Below are 26,609 nucleotides of genomic sequence, written 5' to 3' on the forward strand. Positions count from 1 at the left end.
TTGTACATTTGTACATTTTGATTGGGAAATGCTTAATGGTTGTGTTTTTGTATTATGATTGCGACCTACGTCAGAGTTTATGGACTGCTTATCATTTAACATTATGCTGTGTATGACTGCTTTATTTCCATCGGCCCTATGCAGTGGTGTAGTGGTGCTTTAACATCATGCTGTGTGTGACAGCTGTCTCTCCATCAGCCCTATGTAGTGGTGCTTTAACATCATGCTGTGTGTGACAGCTGTCTTTCCATCGGCCCTATGTAGTGGTGATTTAACATCATGCTGTGTGTGACTGCTTTATTTCCATCGGCCCTATGCAGTGGTGTAGTGGTGCTTTAACATCATGCTGTGTGTGACAGCTGTCTTTCCATCGGCCCTATGTAGTGGTGATTTAACATCATGCTGTGTGTGACTGCTTTATTTCCATCGGCCCTATGCAGTGGTGTAGTGGTGATTTAACATCATGCTGTGTGTGACAGCTGTCTTTCCATCGGCCCTATGTAGTGGTGATTTAACATCATGCTGTGTGTGACTGCTGTCTTTCCATCGGCCCTATGCAGTGGTGTAGTGGTGCTTTAACATCATGCTGTGTGTGACAGCTGTCTTTCCATCAGCCCTATGTAGTGGTGATTTAACATCATGCTGTGTGTGACTGCTGTCTTTCCATCGACCCTATGCAGTGGTGTAGCTAGCGGAACTCCTCCCACATTCCACTGAAAAGGCAGAGCGCGAAATTCAAAAAATATTTTTGAGAAATATTTAACTTTCACACATTAACAAGTCCAATACAGCAAATGAAAGATAAACATCTTGTGAATCCAGTCAACATGTCCGATTTTTAAAATGTTTTACAGCGAAAACACCACGTATATTTATGTTAGCGCACCACCAAATACAAAAAAGCACAGACATTTTTCACAGCACAGGTAGCATGCACAAAACCAACCAAACTAACCAAGAACCAACCAAACTAACCAAGAAACAACTTCATCAGATGACAGTCTTATAACATGTTACACAATAAATCTATGTTTTGTTCGAAAAATGTGCATATTTGAGGTATAAATCAGTTTTACATTGCGGCTACCATCACAGCTACCATCAGAAATAGCACCGAAGCAGCCAGAGTAATTATAGAGACCAACGTGAAATACCTAAATACTCATCATAAAACATTTCTGAAAAATGCATGGTGTACAGCAAATGAAAGACAAACATCTTGTGAATCCAGCCAATATTTCCGATTTTTTTAAGTGTTTTACAGCGAAAACACAATATAGCATTATATTAGCTTACTACAATAGCCTACCACACAACCGCATTCATTCATTCAAGGCACGTTAGCGATAGCGATAGGCACGTTAGCGATAGCGAATAAACCAGCAAAAGATATTAATTTTTTCACTAACCTTCTCAAAATTCATCAGATGACAGTCCTATAACATCATATTACACAATACATATATGGTTTGTTCGAAAATGTGCATATTTAGAGCTGATATCCGTGGTTATACATTCTGAAAACTTAGCATCTTTTTCCCAGAATGTCTGGATATTTTTCTGACACTCACCTATTCTGACCAAATAACTATTCATAAACTTTACTAAAAAATACATGTTGTATAGGAAATGATAGATACACTAGTTCTTAATGCAATCGCCGTGTTAGAATTCTAAAAATAACTTCATTACGACATGCAGCTTACGTTATTGCGAGAGAGCGCCCAAAATCTGGGCGCAAACTAAAAGTAAACATGTTCGACAGATATATGAAATAACATCATAAATGGGTCCTACTTTTGATGATCTTCCATCAGAATGTTGTACAAGGGGTCCTCTGTCCAGAACAATCATTGTTTGGTTTTAGAATGGCATTTTTCCCTCTCGAATGAGCAAGCAAAACTAGCCAAGTGGCGCTAAGCTCTCCTTCGTCACCAAACGCAAAGAACGCAACATGCCTAAACTCCCGAAAAAATTTCAATAATCTAATAAAACTATATTGAAAAAACATACTTTACGATGATATTTTCACATTTATCAAATAAAATCAAAGCCGGAGATATAAGACGTCTATAACGTTTGCTTTTCAGAAGCCAATACTGGTGACCTTTATGCGCTTCCTGAACAAAGGAATTCTGGGGTCATGTCATTCCAAGCTCTATCTTTTGACCATAGAAATACCTAGAAACCCCATTTCACCTCTCACAGCCTATTGACATCTAGTGGAAGGCGTATGAAGTGCATGTATACTAATACATATCAAGCACATTTATAGGCAGGCCCTGGAACAGAGCCTCGAATTCAGATTTTTCACTTTCTGACAGGAAGTTTGCTGCAAAATGAGTTCTGTTTTACTCACAGATATAATTCAAACGGTTTTAGAAACTTGAGTGTTTTCTATCCAATAGTAATAATAATATGCATATTGTACGAGCAAGAATAGAGTACGAGGCCGTTTAAATTGGGAACGATTTTTCCCCAAAGTGAAAATAGCGCCCTCTATCCTCAACAGGTTTTAACATCATGCTGTGTGTGACTGCTGTCTTTCCATCGGCCCTATGCAGTGGTGTAGTGGTGATTTAACATCATGCTGTGTGTGACTGCTGTCTTTCCATCGGCCCTATGCAGTAGTGTAGTGGTGATTTAACATCATGTGTGTGACTGCTGTCTTTCCATCGGCCCTATGCAGTGGTGTAGTGGTGCTTTAACATCATGCTGTGTGTGACTGCTGTCTTTCCATCGGCCCTATGCAGAGGTGTAGTGGAGCCTGGAGAAGAGGGTATACTCTAATTTTGCCCCCAAAATTATGAGTTTTCCTATAAGTTTTTCAGATTTTCACTCTCAAAATCACACTTTTTAATTTATAGAAAAAAGACAAAAATGTGATGGTCTAAGTTCACAACAATGCTTAAACCATGTCTACACCACTGATGCAAACAGCACATGATGACAATTGCGCATCACAAATAGCCTACTAACCAACACTTGAAAACCCATTGTTGCCTTAGTTAGCATTTACTGGTAGATATCATCACTGGCGATTTTAGCATGTAAATCTTGGTTGGGCAAACAAAAAAACTAAAAAATGAATGCATGCCAGCAAAGCCACAACACAACACTAAACAATACATTAATTGCACTATAACGGTGACAAACGGTGCCCACAAACTGTTACGGCCTACATAAAGCTGTCTCAACAGCAGAGTCCCAACACCTTACCACTGCTACACCTGGCTATCAGCAGAGCCTTGTCTGGCAGCGAAACAGTTCATTCAGCCTCATTTACTGCCTTTAAAAAAAACATAGCAGATATGGCTGACTTGCTTAAACAAATGTGGTTTCTACTGACAATTGAGATGTACACACTATGGCATAAGGGGACGACGAGCGGATAAGAGGCAATCCGTAATTTCGATTAAGACATTAATGAGCGAGCTAGGATAGACGTAGTCAATATAACTATTTATTCAGCACCTTTGTAATGTACAGTGACAGAATTAAGAACATGGGCCGTTCTTACAGTATTCTCCCTGTACACCAAGTCAGAACCGTAGGATAAATAAAGTGGGCACATAAGCAGACAAAGAAAGCTCTTACAATATTCGATGATGACATTTCTCTAAAACAGGCTATAGGCTACATGTGCACCACCAACATCTAACAGCTTACTACACAACATACCCTTTGTATTACTTTCTTAGCTACAGTATACATATTACATCATTTATATAGCAGCATACAATACATTTTTGGACTCACCTTGTTGTGCTCACTTGAACAGGAAGGTGGCATGGCGGTCCTTCGTGGGCAAATTTTGTCATCAAACGTTGTCATTAAAGTCTGGCATTCTCTGGATTTATGGTTCTTTCAAGACAACTGGGATCTCGGAAGGTCAAATCATGATGACGTCAATGATCTTCAGGTCGGAGCTCTAGAAAGAGGCCCGAGTTCCCGACTTGCAATTTCCGAGTTGGATGACCGTTCAAAACGTATTTTCCCATTCAGCGTTCGTTTTTTCGGAGTTCCCAGTTGTCTTGAACGCACTGTAATCAGATTTCCCAGTTCCGAGTTTCCAGTTGTTTTGAGCGAGCAGAAGTCATGCTGGATTGACAGCATGGCCAATGTTGAATGTTTATCCTTTTAAGCTTGCGTTAGAAACCCTTAAACCCAGACTTGGGACCACACACCCACTCCACTGAATAGCAGGCTAGTGATTGCTTTGCAGTGCTTGCAGTTAGCCACTGATCCTTCCAAACCACTCATTGTTGAATTTGCAATTTCCAACTTTTTGTTTGATACATTTTATCAAAATATGCCCCTTAATTATTTCCCTTCATATGACAAGGATTGAAAAGGATTTGCCAGTAGATTGTCGACGTGATTCATGATGATGACTGCTAGCTAAGATTTAGAAAGAATGATGTTGACATGATTAGTCCAATCTAAGCTACTGTAGATATAATGTGATTTGATAATTTTATCTGTGGCCAATGACCTTGATACTTATTGGATGGGTACTTCTAATATAACTCTATAGCAGCACCCAAGGGTTTGAATTTTCAAGCTCTACACTTAGACTTGGCGGTGATATAGTGTCCCCACACTGAGCCAATCACAGCGCAACTAGAAAACATTACCAACCCCTACGCTCCATATTTTCCGCTGGCTGCCCCACCGCCACAGAAAGCACTGAGCTAGGCTGAAACAACTGCATTTTGGAGCTGCCTTAATCAAGAAAGAAAAAAAGAGACAAAGCTTTATTAACTCAATGATGATTATTTTATTTTACATTGTTTGCAAACTGATATGAGACAGGTATTAATGCCAAAGTAACATGCAAAACAGGCATGCTAAATAGGTGCTAAACAGGTGGGGCTCAAAACACCGAATGACCGGTCACCACTGGATATCATAAATTTAAAGTCTTTCCTACCCTACCGGCTACCGATGTCCTTCTTCTGTGAGCTGCTCCTTGCAAAAACAGTTGAGAGCTGCCCACTCTTGCTGCCTGCAGATGATATTCCGCTGAAACGTGTGGCGCGCATGTGAATATATTTCACGTGCTTTACAATTGTGTTGGTTACTTTGTGCATTATTTCTCTGTTGTACTACATAATTGATCATTCGTATTCCTCCACTACACTACTTTGATACGCATCACTATGGATTAAGAAGTGAATATAAGCAATAACCTCTGAAAAAAAGTGGGTATACGGTTTATACCTGCGTCTACCATTCACTACACCACTGGACCTTCGTGTTTTACAGAAAGTGCACTCTCCTACATGAGTGCGCTGGTATTACGATTGCTGTCCTTTCAGAATTATGAACCTGTCACACACTGAAGGCCTATAGGTTCGTCACTGTGCAACATGTCTATAATACATATAAAGGCTGTTAAGATATTAATGTTTTAAGGAAGGAATGTATATATTTGGCCTCGCGAAGCGGTTTTATGCGCTGATAATTGCGTTTTCTACTCCGCTGTTCTCGGGAAGAAATTACAAAGTCCTCACTGTCCGAGAATGAGACAAGACCTGAGTCAAGACCGAGTACAAATGTATCCGACACCGAGATAAGACCGAGATACTACATATGTTGTCTGGAGCCCGTACTCGAGGGTCTCGAGTACTACAACACTGTGAGGGGGTAAGCAATGAATGAACGTTTGACATAATGAGCAACGGGTGGCAGTGGGGGTTGAGGAACGAGGCAGTACGTTAATCATCTTAAATACAGACATCTGTTACAGAGAGGGTGGGGGTACGAGTTTGTGTTTGTGTTTGTGTGTGTGGAAAACGGCTCTTATTATAAAACTCATCAGGCTCTGTTAACTCAGGCGCTCTAGGCCAGCGTTTAATCCAATGGAAAGTATTCAGACCCCTTGACTTTTTCCACATTTTGTTACGTTACAGCCTTATTCTAAAATTGAATAAATTGTATTTTTTTCCTCATCAATCTACACACAATACCCCATATTGACGAAGCAAAAACATTTTTTTTAAATGTCTGCTAATATATAAACATTTTATAAACTGAAATATCACATTCACATAAGTATTCAGACCCTTTACTCAGTACTTTGTTGAAGCACCTTTGGCAGCGATTACATTTACATTTTTACATTTTAGTCATTTAGCAGACGCTCTTATCCAGAGCGACTTACAGTAGAGTGCATACATTTTATTACATTTTACGTACTGAGACAAGGATATCCCTACCGGCCAAACCCTCCCTAACCCGGACGACGCTATGCCAATTGTGCGTCGCCCCACGGACCTCCCGGTTGCGGCCGGCTGCGACAGAGCCTGGGCGCGAACCCAGCCCAGCCTGGGCGCGAACCCAGAGACTCTGCGCCACCCGGGAGGTCTTCTTGGGTATAACGCTACAAGCTTGGCACACCTGTATTTAGGGAGTTTCTCCTATTCTTCTCTGTAGATCCTCTCAAGCTCTGTCAGGTTGGGTGGGGAGGGTTGCTGCACAGTTATTTTCAGGTCTCTCCAGAGATGTTTGACCGAGTTCAAGTCCGGGTTCTGGCTAGGCCATTCAAGGACATTCAGAGACTTGTCCTGAAGCCATTCCTGCATTGACTTGGCTGTGTGCTTAGGGTTGTTGTCCTGTTGGAAGGTGAACCTTCGCCCCAGTCTGAGGTCCTGAGCTCTCTGGAGCAGGTCGTCATCAAGGATCTCTCTGTACTTTGCTCCATTCACCTTTGCCTCGATCCTGACTAGTCTCCCAGTCCCTACTGCTGAAAAACATCCCCACAGCATGATGCTGCCACCACCATGCTTCACCGTAGGGATGGTTCCAGGTTTCCTCCAGACCTGACGCTTGGTATTCAGGCCAAAGAGTTCAATCTCAGTTACATCAGATCAGAGAATCTTGTTTCTCACGGTCTGAGAGTCTTTAGGTTTCTTTTGGCAAACTGCAAGCTGGCTCTTACAATGGCTTCCATCTGGCCACTCTACCATAAAGGCCTGATTATTGGAGTGCTGCAGAGATGGTTGTCCTGGAAGGTTCTCCCATCTCCACAGAGGAACTCTAGAGCTCTGTCAGAGTGGCCATCGGGTTCTTGGTCACCTCCCTGTCCAAGGTCCTTCTCTCCCGATTGCTCAGTTTGTCTGGGCGCCCAGCTCTAGGAAGAGTCTTGCTGGTTCCAAACTTCTTCCATTTAAGAATGATGGAGGCCACTGTGTTCTTTGGGACCTCCAGTGCTGCAGAATGTTTTGGTACCCTTCCCCAGATCTGTGCCTCGACACAATCCTGGCTCGGAGTTCTACGGACAATTTGTTTGACCTCATGGTTTGGTTTTTGCTCTGACATGCACTGTCAACTGTGGGACCTTATATAGACAGGTATGTGCCTTACCAAATTATGTCCAATCAATTGAATTTACCACAGGTGGACTCGAATCAAGTTGTAGAAACAGCTCAAGGATGATCAATGAAAACATGATGCACCTGAGCTCAATTTCAAGTCTCATAGCAAAAGGTCTGAATACTTATATAAATAAGGTATTTCTGTTTTATTAATACATTTGCAAACACAAAAAAAGCTGTTTTCACATTGTGATTATGGGGTATTGTGTGTAGATTGCTGAGGATTTTTTTTTTTAATCCATATTAGAAGAAGGCTGTAACATAACAAAATGTGGAAAAAGTCGAGGGGTCTGAATAATTTCCGAAGGCACTGTACATATTGCACTTTGGTGGAATTAAACTGACTAAACCTACAAAAAATGAAGACGTATCCCTATGACAACAGAAATCCAGCTACCACAAGTTGGTTCTTACCCCTGTGCAATATAGAATATGGACAAACATAAAATATAATTAACATATGCTTACAACAATTCAGACCGAGAAAATGTCAACGATTCAGAATCAACTCTGGAGTATACTGTACCTACTTCCGTATACATTACATGGATAAACGTATGTGGACACATTCAAATTAGTGGATTCGGCTATTTCAGCCACACCTGTTGCTGACAGGTGTATAAAATCGAGCACACAGCTATGCGATCTTTATAGACAAACATTGACAGTAGAATGGCCAGTTCTGAAGAGCTCAGTGACTTTCAACGTGGCACTTTCAACGTCATAGGATACGATCTTTCCAACAAGTAAGTTCGTCAAAATTCTGCCCTGCTAGAGATTCCCCGGTCAACTGTAAGTGGAAACGTCTAGGAGCAACAACGGCTCAGCCACGAAGTGTAGGCCACACAAGCTCACAGAATGCGTAAAAATTGTCTCTCTTCCGTTGCAACTAGGGTTGCACATTTTGGGGAATATTCAGAGGTGGAATCTTTCTGTGGGAATATATGGGAATTAACGGAAATATATGCAAATTAATATTAATACCATTTAAATGTAGATGTTTTTTGCATTGGATATATTTTCCATATCACATTGAGACAGAAACATAAACATTTTACCTTATCATCAAGTGGACATAATTGCAAATGAATAAATCCTTCCAATAGAAATAAAAAAATCTATTTAGTTACGAATTGAACTTTAATTAAATGAGTTGACTCTTCACATGGGATGATTTCACGAAACAACAATAGAAAGGGAATATTGAAAGTATCCCCAATGATCCATCGCATCTCCCAAAAAATATGTAAAAAGACTCTGAGGCCTCATCTTCACTGCCACTTTCCAACCTTGTTGAGGATGGCTTGTTGTAAGGCTCAAAAAGCCTCAAATTTGCCCGGATGGCCACCAATTTTTCAACTCTTGTATTGGTCAGCCTGTTGCGTGCTTTGATGTGTGTGTTCCCAAACAAGGACCAGTTGCACTCTGAGGCGGCTGATGTTGGTGGGATTTGGAGGATGATGGAGGCAACAGGGGAAAGAGCCTCAGATCCACAAAGTCCCCTCCACCAGGTGGCTGATGAGATATGTTGGCACGACTGCCATATTGCATCTCCATCCCAAGGTCCTTGCTTGGAAGTGTACTTCGCCAGACTGCCAAGAACCTTGCCCTCATCCAGGCCAAGGTGGCGAGACATGGCAGTGATGACACCATAGGCCTTGTTGATCTCTGCACGAGACAGGATGTTCCTGCCAGCACACTTGGTGTCCAACATGTATGCTGCGGCATTTATGGGCTTCAGGCAGATGTCTTCAAGCTTTTTGATGTATATCAGAACTGAAGTTTTCTCTGCTTGGAGCAACAGTGAAGTGGGCAGGGCAGTACGGATTTCTTCTCTTATATCTGCAGGCAGAGTCTGAACATCAGACAGGGTGGCATTGTCTCCCTCAATCCGTGCAATGGCTACTTCTATAGGTTTCAGGAGTTTCAGACAGCTTACCACTCTCTCCCAAAATACATCATCCAGGAGAATCCCCTTGATGGGGCTGTCCATATCGGCAGACTGTCAAACATGATGACAACACCACCCCAACGGGTGTTGCTGGGCAGTTTCAATGTGGTGCTCTTATTCTTCTCACTTTGCTTGGTGAGGTAGATTGCTGCTATAACTATAACTTGATGACCCTTCACATACCTAACCATTTCACTGGCTCTCTTGTAGAGTGTATCCATTGCTTTCAGTGCCATGATGTCCTTGAGGAGCAGATTCATTGCATGAGCAGCACAGCCAATGGGTGTGATGTGAGGGTAGGACTACCGTCTGATTTCTCTATGATTTGCTTGACCTTCACTTGAACTCTGTTGAACTCTGCATCCAGCAAATTAGTAGATAAAGCATGTCTGGTTGGAGGGGTGTATGCTGGGCGAAGAACATTCTGAAATCTCTTCCAATACACATTGCCTGTGAGCATCAGAGGTGAACCAGTTGCATACACAGCTCAAGGCAGACATTCATCAGCATTTCTCTGATTACGTTCCTCCATTAAGTTAAAAAACCATCTGATTCCAGGAGGACCATGAGCTGTTGCTATCGATAAGGTGTCTGATTCAAAATTTTCACCTCGAATAGAAGTAGAGGGACTTTTGTCAGAGGTTGCTTGTTGTGAGCGCTGAGGGAACGTTATGCACTTGGCCAGATGATTCTACATCTTTGTTGCATTCTTCACATATGATTTGGCACTGTATTTGCAAATGTACACAGCTTTTCCTTCTACATTAGCTGCAGTGAAACGTCTCCACACATCAGATAGTGCCTGTGGCATTTTCCTGTAAAGATTAGAAAAAAATGAGTAAGATAAATAGTTAAGCAGTTAGATTAAACAACTCCTTTTAAGATACATGTTTTAAAATGAAACATGTATGGAAACAGGTGAATTAACACTCCTCAGTTAGCAGGCTCAAGCAAGCTAAACCCACATGGTAGCAAAAACAAACTAGCAGAAATTGTTAACAAGTTAGAAATGATTTAAACACACTTTGCTGTAGGCTACTATTTACTAGTTAACACAAAATCATGTATGTCATATAAAATATATTCACCCCACCCAGTATTGTAATCAAAACTTACCAGAAAGCATGTAGTCCTTGGCTCAGACAGTGTAGTAGTGTGGGCTCAATACCATCTCATTAGTGTGCAAGATCTTGACAATCAGCTGTACATGTGATGGAAGAGTGCACTGCACATGTGATGGAAGAATGCACTGTGCATGCAGAGGGTTGCAATTCCATTGAATTGGGGATAGTTAAACCAAAATATGCCACAAGACCTAGAATTGCCTTATGTGTATCCCACAAAAAAGATTCACTGTTAATAGCTAACTTTTTTGATGAATTTAAGCAAAATTCCCCAAATTCCCGGGCTTAACTTCCCATGGAAAATTTCCGGACAAATTACGGAAATTTATCGTAAAGGTTCCAACCCTTTGCAACCCTAGTTGCAACACTCACTACCAAGTTCCAAGCTGCCTCTGGTCGCAACATCAGCACAAGAACTGTTCGTCGGGGGCTTCATGAAATGGGTTTCCATGGCCGAGCAGCCTAGGATCCTAGGATCACCATGCGCAATGCCAAGTGTCGGCAGGAGTGGTGTAAAGATCGCCGCCATTGGACTCTGGACCAGAGGAAACGCATTCTCTAGAGTGATAAATCCTGCTTCACCATCTGGTAGTCCGGCGGACAAATCTGGGTTTGGCAGATGCCATGAGAATGCTACTTTCCCCAATGTATAGTGCCAACTCTAAAGTTTGGTGGAGGAGAAATAGTGGTCTGGGGCTGTTTTACATGGTTCGGGCTTGGCCCCTTAGTTCCATACAATGACATTCTAGATGATTCTGTGCTTCTAATTTTGTGGCAACAGTTTGGGGAAGGCCCTTTCCTGTTTTAGCATAACAATACCCCCGTGCACAAAGTGAGGTCCATACAGAAATGGTTTGTCAAGATCGGTGTGGAAGGACTTGACTGGCCTGCACAGAGCCCTTACCTCAAACCCTATCTAACAGCTTTGGGATGAATTGGAACAAGCCCATCATCAGTGCCCGACCTCACTAATGCTCGTGGCTGAATGGAAGTGAGTCCCGGCAGAAATGTTCCATCCTGTGTAAAGCCTTCCCAGAAGAGTGGAGGCTGTTATAGCAGAAAAGGGCGGACCAACTCCATATTAATGCCCTTGATTTATGAATGAGATGTTCGACAAGCAGGTTTCCACATACTTTTGGTCATGTAGTGTAACTCTACTTTTAGAGATACACTGTGCATCTTCTGATGAAGAAAAGCAGCTAGAGGACAGAGTAGCATAAATAATTGTGGTACTTCTCTCTCTTCCTCTTGTATGACCCCAAATAAATAGAATTGTTTAGTAATTCTACAATAGGGATTCTATTTCTATGTACGACCCAACCCCAGAGAGCCTTGAATATATAGACAGACCGAGCATGACTAGGGAGGAGTAACAGTGACATACTGATAGCAGACTTTGATTACAGGTTGTTGGCACGTGTGTGTGTGTGCGTGGGAGATTTCCTGTCTTTGTTTGTGTTTGTGATTGTACCTCTGTTTCTGCGCCTGCCTTTGTTACTTTGTTCATCTCTTTGTGCGCCTGAGTGTTTTTCTATGTCTGTGTGAGTTTCTTTTTGTTTGCATCTGCGAATAGAGATATAGCCTATATTTCCACCGATGTATTTTCTGTACTCTTAAGTATCTCTGTTAGTGTGTGTTTGTGATGTGGAGGGAGAGATGAGGGAGCGGAGAGAAGAGGGGGGATGGGGTGGCAGGTTGATTATGGTCCCAGGTCTCGTTGCCAGGAGACGGTGGGGACGAGAGATGCCAGGTTGCTAGGTAACCGGTGTGATGCAATGACCAGTGCTGTGTGATGGAGAGAAGGGAGAAAAATTGTCATTGTGCCCCCCCATCCTCCCTCCCTCCCTCCCCCCCCCTCCCTCCCTCCCTCCTTGTAAAAGCTCTTGAAAAATACAGAGATGGTCTCCACTGATATATTTACCGTTCAGAGTCCCTGCTTTTCTGGAAGACAGGCAGAATGGATTTGAGATAAAAAGGGGAGACATATATGTCACCCTCTTTACTTCAGCCTATTTGGGACTTATTGATACAGTGAGTGAGTGGAGGGGACAAGAGATTATGAGCTTTTCTCTGGTTTGGAAGAGGGTAAGAAAGGAGGGAAGAATGTGATTAACAGGGATGTACACACCCTGTCTCTCCTATCATCTCACATCCCACATTCAAACTGCTCAATAAATGCAAGTGTGTGTCTGAGTGTGTGTGTGTGTGTGCACAAGCATCTGTAGGGTAATGTGTGTGTTTGCATTGAGGGGATGGGGTCAGGTGTGGGGGAGGGGTCTTGCTGTGATTTGATTGGATAATCTATGGATTTAATATCTCATACTGTAATCCCAGTGAAATCCTTTTTGGCATCACAGAGGGAAAGATTAACTGTGTGCTCATGTCAATGTGAGCAAGAGAGTGTCTATACATATGAGACTGCCAGGAACAGTGTATGTGTGCAAAGACTGCCTATGTGGACGTTATGTTTGTGCCACTGTGTTTGTTGAGTTTGAATAATTATCATAATGTCTCTGTATATTTGGATTTGAAAAAAGGACAACATGCACATTTAAAGCTAAATTGGGTCACAGATAGGGCGGGTTTGGCCTTTGGCCGGGTTTAATCTGTGCTTTGTTTTTAAAATGAGCCTGTTGATTTGCAGAAAAAGAGAAAATATAGAAGAGAAAAATATTAAAGTGGCTCGGCTTGCACAGTGTAATAGAAGCAGACATTTTCTTGGTCCCTACAGTATCTGCCCTTGAGGCAGCAATTAAATGCAACAGGCACCATCCCTTGTCCTTTTGTCCCTACAATTCCAGTTCTCCCCCAAGCATCCTTTCTCCCTCACGACATACACATCTAATAATCCCAGCGTCTCTCAACCTAGTACAACCCTTTATTTCTCATAGGGTTTTTTCTCTCCTTCATCCATCTCTTTTTCTCCCCTACGCACGATGTTCTGGGCAACCTTGTTTACCTGCTGTGGATCTCATCACAGGGTTGTCATGGTGACCGCAATGCGAGGTGGAGACTTTGTCAGATTAGCAGGGCTGGTTGCCGTGTCAACCTCGAGTGCCACTGCCTTGTTGGCCTCCACTTCTCCACTATAATCTAATTCCATTATCTTGTGCCATTTGCTCAGCTTCTCATCTCCTTATCACAACCGTGGTAACCGTGGAAGCACTCAAGTCATAGATAGACTAACCTAGCGTTTATAGGAAACATACTCTGTAATATTTTATTCAGGGCATATTACATCCTAAAATTCGATTTGAGACATTTGTTGTGTCATGATTAGGCTGTGTCGTTAAAGTCGAAGTGTAGGCTAAGATGTGATCTTTTGGTTTTGTTCTGTGTTTTAATACAGTAGTCTTTCACCCGTTGCAAATTAGGACTGCATTTATTCCGCAACTCATTTAGTGGACGACTTTATCCAAGGTGACTTTGCCGAACATTTGAGGCGTGTAGAAAAACATCACCTCTGAGCACAAAATTCTATTCTATTTACTGACTACCGGGAGCATTCACAACGTAAAAATGCATTTTGATGACTGTTTTCAATCCTTCCCGGTAAACAGGTGCTTCTTAATCCACATGGTCATCTAATTAATTGTCGTAATCAATGGGACACTCCGTTAGAAACCCAAGGCCTGCTGGTGATAATGTTTGTGCATGCAGATGGCAAGGGCCCTGCCAGCACTGATCAATACTGTCTCCTGGTGACCAATCAAGGATGATCAATCAGAGACAGGGATCAGTGACTGACTCAAATGTCACCAGCTCCATAATTAAGACCTTAATTAAGCCACCGTTAACACACTGTGACTCTGCTATGCTCCTCTCTGCTCGCCAATCACTGTCCTTTCTGCATCCTCCACCTGCTCTCCTTCTCAGTGCACAACCACACATGTGAAAGAGAGTATAGAAGTGCCAAGCTTGACCTGCATCATTATAATGATTGTGTCAATGGTCCACAAAAGTAATTTTTGTGGATTGTGTTTTTATGATGTGTGAAAGGTTGTCTGTTTCCTTATTTGTTTTGGTTGCTCTTTCCTTACTCTGATTCTATCCATTCCTCTACAGCTCCTTCCCCCTCTCTCTCTGTTCAGAATCTCCCACCATTCTAATCCAGCGTGCTTCTGTAATCCGGATTAGCCAGCGAGCGTTCTTAATCTTATCACTTGCCTAATCCCGCGTAGTTGTGTGCCTGTGTGTGGGTGCTTTTCCTGTGTGTGCGTGTGTGTGGTGTGGTGTGTGTGTGTGTGTGTGTGTGTGTGTGAGAGAGAGAGAGAGAGACACACTCACTCTCTGGGAGGGAATATAATGGATAGGGAATGAGAGAGGAAAAGAAGAACAGTAAACCAGGAGGGTGATGGGCAGGGCTTCATTAGAAGCCGAGGGAGTGGCCAGCTCATATTCCAGCCCTTTCTTGTGTTCTACATACATACACAATATATGTACAGTAGCAGTCAAAAGTTTGTACACACCTACTCATTCAAGGGGTTTTTCTTTTTTTTAAACTATTTTCTACATTGTAGAATAATAGTGAAGACATCAAACTATGAAATAACACATATGGAATCATGTAGTAACCAGAAAAGTATATATTTAATATTTGAGATTCTTCAAAGTAGCCTCCCTTTGCCTTGATGACAGCTTTGCATACTCTTGGCATTCTCTCAACCAGCTTCATGAGGTAGTCACCTGGAATGCATTTCAATAAACAGGTGTGCCTTGTTAAAAGTACATTTGTGGAATTTCTTTCTTTCTTAATGCGTTTGAGCCAATCAGTTGTGTTGTGACAAGGTAGGGGTGGTATACAGAAGATATCCTTATTTGGTAAAAGACCAAGTCCATATTATGGCATGAACAGCTCAAATAAGCAAAGAGATACGACAATCCATCATTACTAAGACATGAAGGTCAGTCAATCCGGAAAATTTCAAGAAATTCGAACATTTCTTCAAGTGCAGTCGCAAAAATCATGATGAACCTGGCTCTCATGAGGACCACCACAGAAAAGGAAGACCCAGAGTTACCTCAGCTGCAGAGGATACGTTCATTAGAGTTAACAGCACCTCAGATTACAGCCCAAATAAATGCTTCACAGAGTTCAAGTAACAGACACATCTCAAAATCAACTGTTCAGAGGAGACTGCATGAATCAGGTCTTCATGGTAGAATTTCCACAGCAGCCAACAAGTGCTCAGCATATGTGGGAACTCCAAGACTGTTGGAAAAGCATTCCTCATGAAGCTGGTTGAGAGAATGCCTAGAGTGTGCAAAGCTGTCATCAAGGTAAAGGGTGACTACTTTGTAGAATCTCAAAATATAAACTATATTTTGATTTGTTTAACACTTTTTGGGTTACTACATGATTCCATATGTGTTATTTCATAGTTTTGATGTCTTCACTATTATTTTACAATGTAGAAAATAGTACAAATAAAGAAAGACCCTTGAATGAGTAAGTGTGTCCAAACTTTTGACTGGTACTGTATGTAAAGTACATATGCAAATAAACAAGAATCTTCATAATTATGGATGTGCCTTGGGATAAGAGGACCATGTAATGTGGGCTTTCTATTTCAGATGAACCGGCCCATTCAAGTGAAGCCAGCAGACAGCGAGGGCAGAGGGGGTAAGAGACACCCCTCCATAGCAACACCTGTTCAAACAACACCTGAAGAGAATTGCAACTGTTCAATCAACACCTTTCCAAAACACCTGTCTAACGTGTTACATTTTTTAAACAACAAACTACAACGTTTCAAGACAAAACCCCGAAATGGTTTCAGCCCAGCTTCAACAAAAATACCCACTCGTCACTGCTGCTAAGCACCACCTGCTTCTAAACAACACCTCTAGAAATTCCTCCTAACGCCCCCCCCCCCCCCCCCCATATTCAAGTAGAAGCATTCTTAAATGCCAGACTAAAGAAAGTAAATATAATAACGATTTCAACTGCTGTTTTCATGACCTCAAAGACATTGTCACCTAGCGTACAGAACAGTGGATGACGAAGGAGCATTCCAGTCAGAGCCAGATCATGCTCTTTTGTGCAGCAGGTTTATTGATAATGCACTCTGGTGGCCTTTTCCATATATAGCAGGGTTATCGCACAATATTCACAGACATCAATATACTATATATTGCAACAACATCCAATTTAAAAATGTAGCTGATTGATTAACACATTGGGTTAATCAAGTAAAACAAGGTGCAAATTCCTGAGCATGTTCTTCCTCTTTACCTACATTTGATCCTTTCTCTCTCAATCATTCAATTATTCCATTCTAATTCATGCCCTTTGCCTCTACCTATTATTGGCCTCAACCAACCACTCTCTCTGCTCTTCTCTCCATCACTCTCTGTCCATATTCCTCTCTCTTCGTTCCGGTTTTGGCGCCTCACCTCACATTCCCCTTAGAAGACCGGAAGCTGTTTGCTGGCATGCTGGGGAAGCAGCAGTCGGATGCTGACGTGAGGAAGATGTTTGAGGCGTTTGGGAGCATTGAAGAGTGCACAGTGCTCCGCGGGCCTGACGGCACTAGCAAAGGTAGCTAACACCATTACTGCAACACTGACCGCTACAACGTCTAGCCTTACATCAACACCAACAGCACTAAAATATTACCATTAAGGTCAGGAATCAGTCACATCCAAACTCGTGACACTACAAAGATGGATGCTTCATTTTCTGTGTTTGTTGTATGAGGTATGACTATTTTATGATTTTATTTAACTATTAGTTGACCAGGTAAGTTGACTGAGAACACATTCTCATGTACAGCAACGACCTGGGGAATATAATGATGCAATATGTTTTATAGGTCATAGTTAATAATGCTCAACGTGGTTTATGAGCTATGATTGATGAAGAAATTAATGTTTTGTGGACCACAGTTAATGACGCAGCTATAACTAATGAAGCGCCGATTGTCTGATGCATTTTCTAGGGATATGTTGTGTCACGTGAGGGGAGGCCAGGGTTTGACGATGTGTCATGTTTTGTAGGCTGTGCCTTTGTGAAGTACCAGAACAACGTAGAGGCTGCGGCAGCCATCAGCACTCTGCATGGGAGCCGCACTCTACCGGTCAGTCTCTCTCTTTCACTCACTCACTCACTCACTCACTCACTCACTCACTCACTCACTCACTCACTCACTCACTCACTCACTCACTCACACACACAGTAATTTAGACAACATAGGGACTCATCAACAGTTAAACACTGCTACCGTCAGACCTCCTCCTACACAAACACTCCATGGCCTACTGTAATTTATAGGAGGTGAGAACATATTTGTGGAATGCCCTCATCAGTCCTCGTGTTAGTGATATAGGTCATTTGGTTACAGAGATGTGTGTCATTTTTGCTGTGTAATATCTGTAATCTCTCCCTGCAGGGTGCCTCCTCCAGCCTAGTGGTGAAGTTCGCCGACTCTGAGAAAGAGCGAGGGATAAGGCGCATGCAGCAGGTGGCGTCCCAGCTGGGGGTCATCAGTCCCATGACCTTACACCTCGGGGCTTACAATGCCTACACACAGGTAGTGAGTACTAGTAGTACTGAACCCCAAACACAGGCATTATGCAGAGATTGTAACACACTAGTTGTAGTAAAATGGTTATGTCCCAAATGGCACCCTATTTCTTATATGGGTCAAAAGTAGTGCACTACAGTGCATTCGGAAAGTATTCAGGCCCCTTAACTTTTTACACAAAAAAATCCTTATGACTCTACATACAATACCCAATAATGACAAAGCGAAAACAGGTTTTTAGAAATGTTTGCAAATGTATTCAACATTTTAAAACAGAAATAGCTTATTTACATAAGTATTCAGACCCTTTGCTATGAGACTTGAAATTGAGCTCAGGCGCATCCTGTCTCCATTGATCATTCTTGAGATGTTTTCTACAACTTGATTGGAGTCCACCTGTGGTAAATTCAATTGATTGGACATGATTTGGAAAGGCATACACCTGTCTATATAAGGTCCCACAGTTGACAGTGCATGTCAGAGCAAAAACCAAGCCATGAAGTTGAAGGAATTGTCCGTTGAGCTCCGAGACATGATTGTGTCGAGGCACAGAGCTAGGGATGGATACCAAAACATTTCTACAGCATTGAAGGTCCCGAAGAACACAGTGGCCTCCATCATTCTTAACTGGAAGAAGTTTGGAACCACCAAGACTAATCGGGGGAGAAGGGCCTTTGTCAGGGAGGTGACCAAGAACCCGATGGTCACTTTGACAGAGCTCCAGAGTTCCTATGTGGAGATGGGAGAACCTTCCAGAAGGACAACCATCTCTGCAGCACTCCACCAACCAGGCCTTTATGGTAGAGTGGCCAGACTTGGCTTGGAGTTTGCCAAAAGGCTCCTAAACAAGATTCTCTGGTCTGATGAAACCTATATTGAACTCTTAGGCCTGAATGCCAAGCGTCACATCTGGAGGAAACCTGGCACGGTGAAGCATGGTGGTGGCAGCATCATGCTGTGGGGATGTTTTTCAGCGGCAGGGACTGGGAGACTAGTCAGGATCAAGGCAAAGATGAACAGAGCAAAGTACAGAGAGATCCTTGATGAAAACCTACTCCAGAGTTCTCAGGACCTCAGACTGGGGAGAAAGTTCATCTTCCAACAAGACAAGGACCCTAAGCACACAGCCAAGACAACGCAGGATTAGTCTCTGAATGTCCTTGAGTGGCCCAGCTAGAGCCCGGACTTGAACTTGATGTAACATCTCTGGAGAGACCTGAAATAGCGGTAGAGTGACGCTTCCCATCCAACATGACAGAGCTTGAGAGGATCTGCAGAGAAGAATGAGAGAAACTCCCCAAATACAGGTGTGCCAAGCTTGTAGCGTCATACCCAAGAAGATTCAAGGCTGTAACTGCTGCCAAAGGTGCTTGAACAAAGTACCGAGTAAAGGGTCTGAATACTTTTTATTTTTAATACATTTGCAAAAATGTGTAAAAACCTGTTTTTGCTTTGTCATTTTGGGGTATTGTGTGTAGATTGATGAGGGGAAAAAATTATTGAATACATTTTAGAATAAGGATGTAACGTAACATTTTTGGGGAAAAAGTCAAAGGGTCTGAATACTTTCCGAATGTACTGTATATGGGGAATAGGGTGCCATTTGGGACGCATCCTGACAGTGAATGACATCGAAGGACTCCCTCTTTCTCTCTTTATTCTTTGTAGCTGGTGCAGCAGCAGGCTCTGGTGGCCCAGTCGGCGTATTTGTCTCCTGTATCCACCATTACCATGCAGCAGTTGGCTGCCCTCAACCCCAGCAGCCTCATTGCCACGCCCATCGCATCACTTACTACCTCAGGTAATAAGAAGCTCCCATCCTCCATCACTTCATCCCCTCCTACAGGATTCTCTGCTCGTCTCACAGTTTCTCTTTATTCTTTATACAGTATATATTTTGTTTTTCGAGAGTCTTTGCCCCATATAATTCTGCCTTTGATACTATTTTATTGCATTTGTTATTGTGTTTGTTTGACCATGTCTGTCTGTCCCCGAATGGTCTTCCTGTGCAGGTACCAGCACTCCGCCCACCATGGCAGCCACACCGGTGCCTGCTCTGCCTCCACCACTCAGCTACCCTCCAGTGCCAGCTCCACCCAATGGACAGTCAGCATCTGAAACCCTGTACACCAATGGAGTTCATTCTTACCAAGGTATCTCACTTAATCTGATGAAAGCAAAGTCAGAGTATCATTATGAAAATGTAATCAAATTAACCTTATCTAGGAGTTTGGTTTGTTTACTAAGAATCCTGATGCACGGCACCCAATGCCATTTAGAGCATGTACGCATCCTCCAAAAAGCAGTTGATAAATCATGCTGTTATTTTTCTCTTTGATTCTCTCTCTCAGCTCAGAGTCCAGTTTTGGATCCTATTCAGCAAGCATACGCAGGGATGCAGCACTACACAGGTGGGACAGTAGTGAGTCCGTTTGAGTCCTTAAAATTTCCCAGAGGAAATTTTAGGTTTGAAATGCCCTCTCAACAGTCCTTAATGTTTCCGTATGCGAACACACCCACAGCAACCTACCCTGCTGCCTATGGAATGGTGGGGCAGCCATTCCCACACCAACACACAATGCTTGCACAGCAACACCAGCAGCCTCAGCAACTGCAGCAACGAGAAGGTGATTCCTACCTACTTGTCCTCCCTCCTATGAATTCTCACTTTTGACTATTTTCAATGTTGGTTTCCCACAAAGTTTACACTGCCTCAATCACTACCTCCATCCTGATCATCTCAAGTCACGTTAGCACCCCTCAGGGAGCCTTGATGGTCTAACCTTCCCCTGTATTCTTCTTCTTCTTCTTCTCAGGGCCTGAGGGGTGTAACATCTTCATCTATCACCTGCCTCAGGAGTTCTCTGACTCAGAGATGCTGCAAATGTTCGTCCCCTTCGGCAACGTCATCTCAGCAAAGGTCTTTGTTGACCGCGCCACCAATCAGAGCAAGTGCTTTGGTGAGTGACGGTGACGGCAACGAGTGCGTCCCAAATGACACGATGCACCCTATGTAGTGCACTACTTTTGACCAGGGCCCATAGGGAATAGTGTGCCACATTGGGAACACAGTCAATGATGATAACGAGGAGGCAGTGCTGGGAAGGATTGCTCCCTTCTTTTGTAGTATTAATACTTTCACAGAATTGTCTATAACTGTTTGCTTCTCTTCAGGTTTTGTGAGTTTTGACAACCCGTCCAGTGCTCAGACCGCAATTCAGGCCATGAATGGTTTCCAGATTGGCATGAAGAGACTCAAGGTGCAGCTTAAGAGGCCCAAGGATGCCAACCGACCCTACTAAATGAGGTGAGCAAGGTGGGATGAGAATGAAGGGTGAGATGGATGGTCAGGGGGATTGACAGGGAGTGGAAACTGTGTTTAAGGTAGGTTATGGCAGGGTTATTCATCTTATAACCTAAGAGGGCCGAAGCCTGCTGGTTTTCTGTTCTACCTGAGAATGAATTGCGCCCAACCGCTGTCCCAGGTCTAAATCAGTATCTGATTAGAGGGCAACAATGAAAAAATGCAGTGGAACTGGCTTCGAGGTCTTAAGGGGGTTATGGGATAAAGTGAGAATTTTATGTTTTAATTTTGTGGAAGATCATTATTAAAAGGATCAACTGTGATAAAATACACCGCATGACCAAAAGTATGTGGACACCTGCTCGTCGAACATCTCATTCCAAAATCATGGGCGTTAATATGGAGTTGGTCCCCTCTTTGCTGCTACAACAGCCTCCACTCTTCTGTGAAGACTTTCCACTAGATGTTTTAACATTTCTGTGGGGACTTACTTCCATTCAGCCACAAGGTCGGGCACTGATGATGGGCAATTAGGCTTGGCACGCAGTCGGTGTTCCAATTCATCCAAAAAGGTGTTAGATGGATTTGAGGTCAGGGCTCTGTGCAGGCCAGTCAAGTTCTTCCATACCGATCATGACAAATATACATTTCTGTATGGACTTTGCTTTGTGCACGGGGGCATTGTCATGCGTAAACAGGAAAGGGCCTTCCCCAAACTGTTGCCACAAAGTTGGAAGCACAGAATCGTCTAGAATGTAATTGTATGCTGTAGTGTTAAAATTTCCCTTCACTGGAACTAAGGGGCCTAGCCTGAACCATGAAAAACAGCCACAGACCATTATTCCTCCTCCACCAAACTTTACAGTTGGCACTATGCATTGGGGCAGGTAGCGTTCTCCTGGAATCTGCCAAACCCAGATTCCTCCGTCGGACTGCCAGATGGTGAAGCGTGATTCATCACTCCAGAGAACGTGTTTCCACTGGTCCAGAGTACAATGACGGCGAGCATTACACCACTGCAGCCAACGCTTGGCATTGCGCATGGTGATCTTAGGGTTGTGTATGGTTCCTTGGCCATGGAAACCCATTTCATGAAGCTCCCAACAAAAACAGTTCTAGTGCTGACGTTGCTTCCAGAGGCAGTTTGGAACTCGGTAGTGAGTGTTGCAACCAAGGACAGACGCGCTACGCGGCCCTTTTCTGTGAGGTTGTGTGGCCTACCACTTTGCGGCCGAGCCGTTGTTGCTCCTAGACATTTCCACTTCACAATAACAGGACTTACAGTTGACCGGAGCAGCTCTAACAGGGCAGACATTTGCGAAATAACTTGTTGGAATGGTGGCATCCTATGACAGTGCCACGTTGAATGTCACTGAGCTCTTGAGTACGTGCCATTCTACTGCCAATGTTTGTCTATGGAGATTGCATGGCGGTGTGCTCGATTTTAAACACCTGTCAGCAACGGCTGTGGCTGAAATAGTCGAATCCACTGATTTGAAGGGGTGCCCACATACTTTGTATATATAGTGTAAGTGAACCAGATCCACATGTGAGTGAGGGGAGTCTTCTAAAAGCAGTAGTTGTTTAAAACATTTAGACAAAATCATAGGACTACTTGGTTTGTTGAGATATGGCCATAACACTGCCATGACAAAAGGGTTGACAAAATGTTTAATTATTCAAAAGTAGATTTTAAATAGTCCAGACAAATATAACAAGTGTTGTACGATTGGGTTGAAGACTAACTATTATACGTCATTAATTTATTTTGTACTTTTTATTTATTGTTTTTGTGCTGTGTCATTTTCCTGAAAAAACATCATACCACAGTCAAGACTGTCCTGTCCATACATATATCGTGGAGACTACGTGGCTATGGTTGCCTAGCAACCGCTAAAACCCCCTTCCTCTCACAGCGTTGTAAGTTAATTGGCCTGTGTTGGTTGCTGTGGCAATACTGCCTGTGATGGTTGCCATTAGCAATTTTATTTTTGACCGTTGCCTTTATTCACCATGCTCAACTGCATGGCGAGTTGCTGTGGCGACCATGAATTGTGTTTGGTGCATTGTGAGTTTCCTCTATTATTTTGTCCTGTTTTGCAAACACTGATCAATTATACTGTCACTGTACTTGAGATTTTGTAAGCAATTGATTATCATGACATGATATTATATTTGTTTGTAATATAAGTATTTTATTGCGCAGAGCAATATTAAGCATTAACCCTAAATCAAACATGGATATAAATATTTCCTTTGATGGATTTTGTTTTTGATTAGTTTCCTTTTTGTTGTTTGTCATGATTATCATTCTTACATGTCCCCCGTGTTTAGTTGGTTGGTGTTTTAGTTTCCGGGAGCGCAGGGTTTTTGTGAGGTTGTAATTGAATCCAAGTGACTTTGTGCCTGAACTTTGTTTGTTTTTGGTATGACTCGTTGTGAGAATAAGTATGTGTAGCCTACCTACAAATTAGTGACATAATGATGCTGTGTGCATATGTGTACCTGTGCAGATCCACATAAAGTACTTGTGTGTATTAATACATAAAGTAGTGTGTGTGGTTGTGTGTACCAAGTGAGACACTAACATTTCATGTGAGAGTTTTGGGTGAAATTGTATGTTGTCATTGTGACACATCACACGTGCTGCTGACTGAGGTACAGCATTCCTCTGTAGGAATTCTGGGTTACTACGAATTTCCAATCAAACAAAAAGCCATAGGCTACGGTCTCATGTGCAACCTTTGATATAACTGCTTATTTAAGAGGATGAGTTTGAAAATCGTCCTCTGTTATTTAAAAAAAATGATTGAATAAGAATTGATCTTTTTTGACTCAATTGTTTGGTCAATGAGATTTAACATTATACTAGAGTATTAAGAAGAGAACAACAAAAAAATACCGCCCAGAATTCCTATTGTGCATGTTTGGAATTTATTTGCCTGCCAAAACAAGACAAAAAAAATATTTAAATAAGAAATGCACATCAATGCAGCAGTATGGTTGTCACTGTATGAGTTGCATGTACCCTAGGCGTGCTTGTATAGTTAAAAATGAGGACATCCATGTGATATCTGTGTAACCAACGTGTTTGAAGATGTTTCTCCCACACTGAAGAGTGTGAACATATTAAATATACAGTGGAGTCAGAAATGATTGACACCCTTGATAAAGATGAGGAAAAATTACTCTAGAAAATATATAATTCAAATACTGATCTATATTCTATGCTCCCAAAAATTTGAAAACGTTATTATTTTATACTAATACTGCTCAGTGAAATAGATTTTGTTTAACAAGTAATACTTTTTTTTCCTTAAGAAAAGGTAGGGGTTTAAGTGATTGACAGACCTGTTTTCAAAACCTTTCAATACCTCACCTTGCGAGGATACCGTCACTGAGCCTTTAAAAAAAATGTTTTATGAGTTGGAGGACACATTGGGAGGGATCTTAGACCATTCATCCATACAAAATCCTTCCAGATCCTTGATATCATTAATATGCGCTTATGGACTGCCCTCTTCAATTCGAACCACAGGTTTTCAATGGGTTTCAAGTCCTGAGACTGAATCAAAATATTGATTTTTGGCAAATTTAACAATTTCTTTGTAGATTTAGATGTGTGCTTGTGATTGTCTTGCTGGAAGATCCACTTGCGGACAGGTTCCAGCCTCCTGGCAGAGGCAACCAGGTTTGCCTGGTTGGGTAATGTTTATGATGCCGTTAAACTTAACAAGGCTCCAGGACCAGTTGAAACAAAATAGCTTACGTGTAGGCCTTGTCAAAGAAGTCAACGGCATCATGAGCTTTACCCAGTACCAGGATATTTTAGCCAAAATCCTGGTTGACTCTGCCAAGAGGCTGAAACTTGGCCACAAGTGAATCTTCCAGCAAGACAATAACCCCAAGCACTGAAGTAAACATCAAAATGCACAAAGAAATGGTTAATTGACCCCAAAATCAAAATTTGACAATGGCCATCTCAGTCTCCAGACTTGGTTTGGTTTGAATAGAGTAGTCCATAAGCGCAGGCAAAGGATATCAAGGATCTGGAAGGATTTTGATTAGATGAATGGTCTAAGATCCCTCCCAATGTGTTCTCCAACTCATACCACATTTTAGAAAAAGGCTCAGCGACATTATCCTCGCAAAGTGAGGTATTGAAAACAGGGGTGTCAATCATTTTGACCCCTACCTTTCTGAGGAAAAGAAAAATGACTAAATCTTTCTCTGAACAATTGTATTAGTATAAAATAATAGAATTTCCCCATTATTTTGAGCATACAATACAGCTCAGTGTTTGAATTCTTTAATTTATACAATCATTTTTGCTCTTTATCAAGGCTGTCAATAATTTCGGACTCCACTGTATATGCTCATCTAAACTATTTGAATATTTGTATTCATCCTCTCTCTTTCTTTCTGTCTCTCTCTCCCAGGGAAGATATGAGTTCTATCAAGAAACTACTTCCAGCATTTTGGTTTCGCCCAAACCGTATAACAAAGGAGCAACAACACTTCTCGAAAAATAAGATAAAATATACAGTGGGCTCCAAAATTACTGGCACCCCTGACTGGCAATGCACAAACAATGCTTAAACAAATATAAACAATATAATTATAGAGAAACTCAAAATACCAACATGAGAAATACTGTACTTTATTAATGTTTCAATGGAACCAACCAAAATAATTGATTGATTTAATTAAAAATCAATGTCCTCCAAATCAAGGTTTCACAATTAATGGCACCCTTAAAGGTTATTGTAAATAACATCTACCAAAATTAAACCACAAATTAAATTCCACTTATTTAAGTTTATCTAAGTCTTAAGGAACTATATTGAGCCATTACATCACTTCCTGTTTCACTAGGGTATAAAAATGAGGTAACACGCATGCAATATCCCGCTGTCATCCAACACCATGAAGAAAACAAAAGAACTAGCAGTTCAAAAGAGACAGATGGTCATAGACCTTCATAAATCTGGTAATGGCTACAAGAAGATCCACAAACGATTGAATATACCACTGAGCACTGTCAGGGCAATTATTAGAAAATTCGAAAGACATGGAACAGCTGAAAACCTCACGGATAGAGGACACAAATGCATTTTGCCCCCAGGATAGGGAGGAGGATGGTGAGAGAAGCAACAAAATCCCCAAGAGTCACTGTGAAAGAATTGCAGGCCTTGGTGGCGTCTTGGGGTCATCAGGTTTCAAAAAGCACCATCAGATGCCACCTCCACATCCACAGGCTCTTTGGAAGGGTTCCCAGAAGAAAGCCCTTTCTGACCCCAAGACACAGATGCAAGCGCTTGGAGT

The 26,609-nt window shown here is 42.2% G+C and overlaps 1 protein-coding gene across 1 annotated transcript in view; it reads left to right on the forward strand.

Moving 5' to 3' along the window:
* The window catches only part of LOC120041141 (CUGBP Elav-like family member 3), a 36,362-nt gene extending 10,558 nt beyond the window's left edge, over nucleotides 1-25,804 (forward strand). The window contains exons 3-13 of the mRNA XM_038986093.1: nucleotides 16,029-16,077; nucleotides 16,870-16,995; nucleotides 17,454-17,533; nucleotides 17,846-17,989; nucleotides 19,649-19,781; nucleotides 19,993-20,133; nucleotides 20,332-20,391; nucleotides 20,503-20,607; nucleotides 20,797-20,940; nucleotides 21,155-21,287; nucleotides 25,724-25,804. Coding sequence (XP_038842021.1) covers nucleotides 16,029-16,077; nucleotides 16,870-16,995; nucleotides 17,454-17,533; nucleotides 17,846-17,989; nucleotides 19,649-19,781; nucleotides 19,993-20,133; nucleotides 20,332-20,391; nucleotides 20,503-20,607; nucleotides 20,797-20,940; nucleotides 21,155-21,282 — 1,110 coding nt within the window. The 3' untranslated portion in view covers nucleotides 21,283-21,287; nucleotides 25,724-25,804. The remainder of the gene's footprint in view (nucleotides 1-16,028; nucleotides 16,078-16,869; nucleotides 16,996-17,453; nucleotides 17,534-17,845; nucleotides 17,990-19,648; nucleotides 19,782-19,992; nucleotides 20,134-20,331; nucleotides 20,392-20,502; nucleotides 20,608-20,796; nucleotides 20,941-21,154; nucleotides 21,288-25,723) is intronic.
* The last annotated feature ends 805 nt before the right edge of the window (nucleotides 25,805-26,609 follow it).

This window comes from Salvelinus namaycush, unplaced genomic scaffold (assembly GCF_016432855.1).
Source record: "Salvelinus namaycush isolate Seneca unplaced genomic scaffold, SaNama_1.0 Scaffold41, whole genome shotgun sequence".
NCBI lineage: Eukaryota > Metazoa > Chordata > Actinopteri > Salmoniformes > Salmonidae > Salvelinus > Salvelinus namaycush.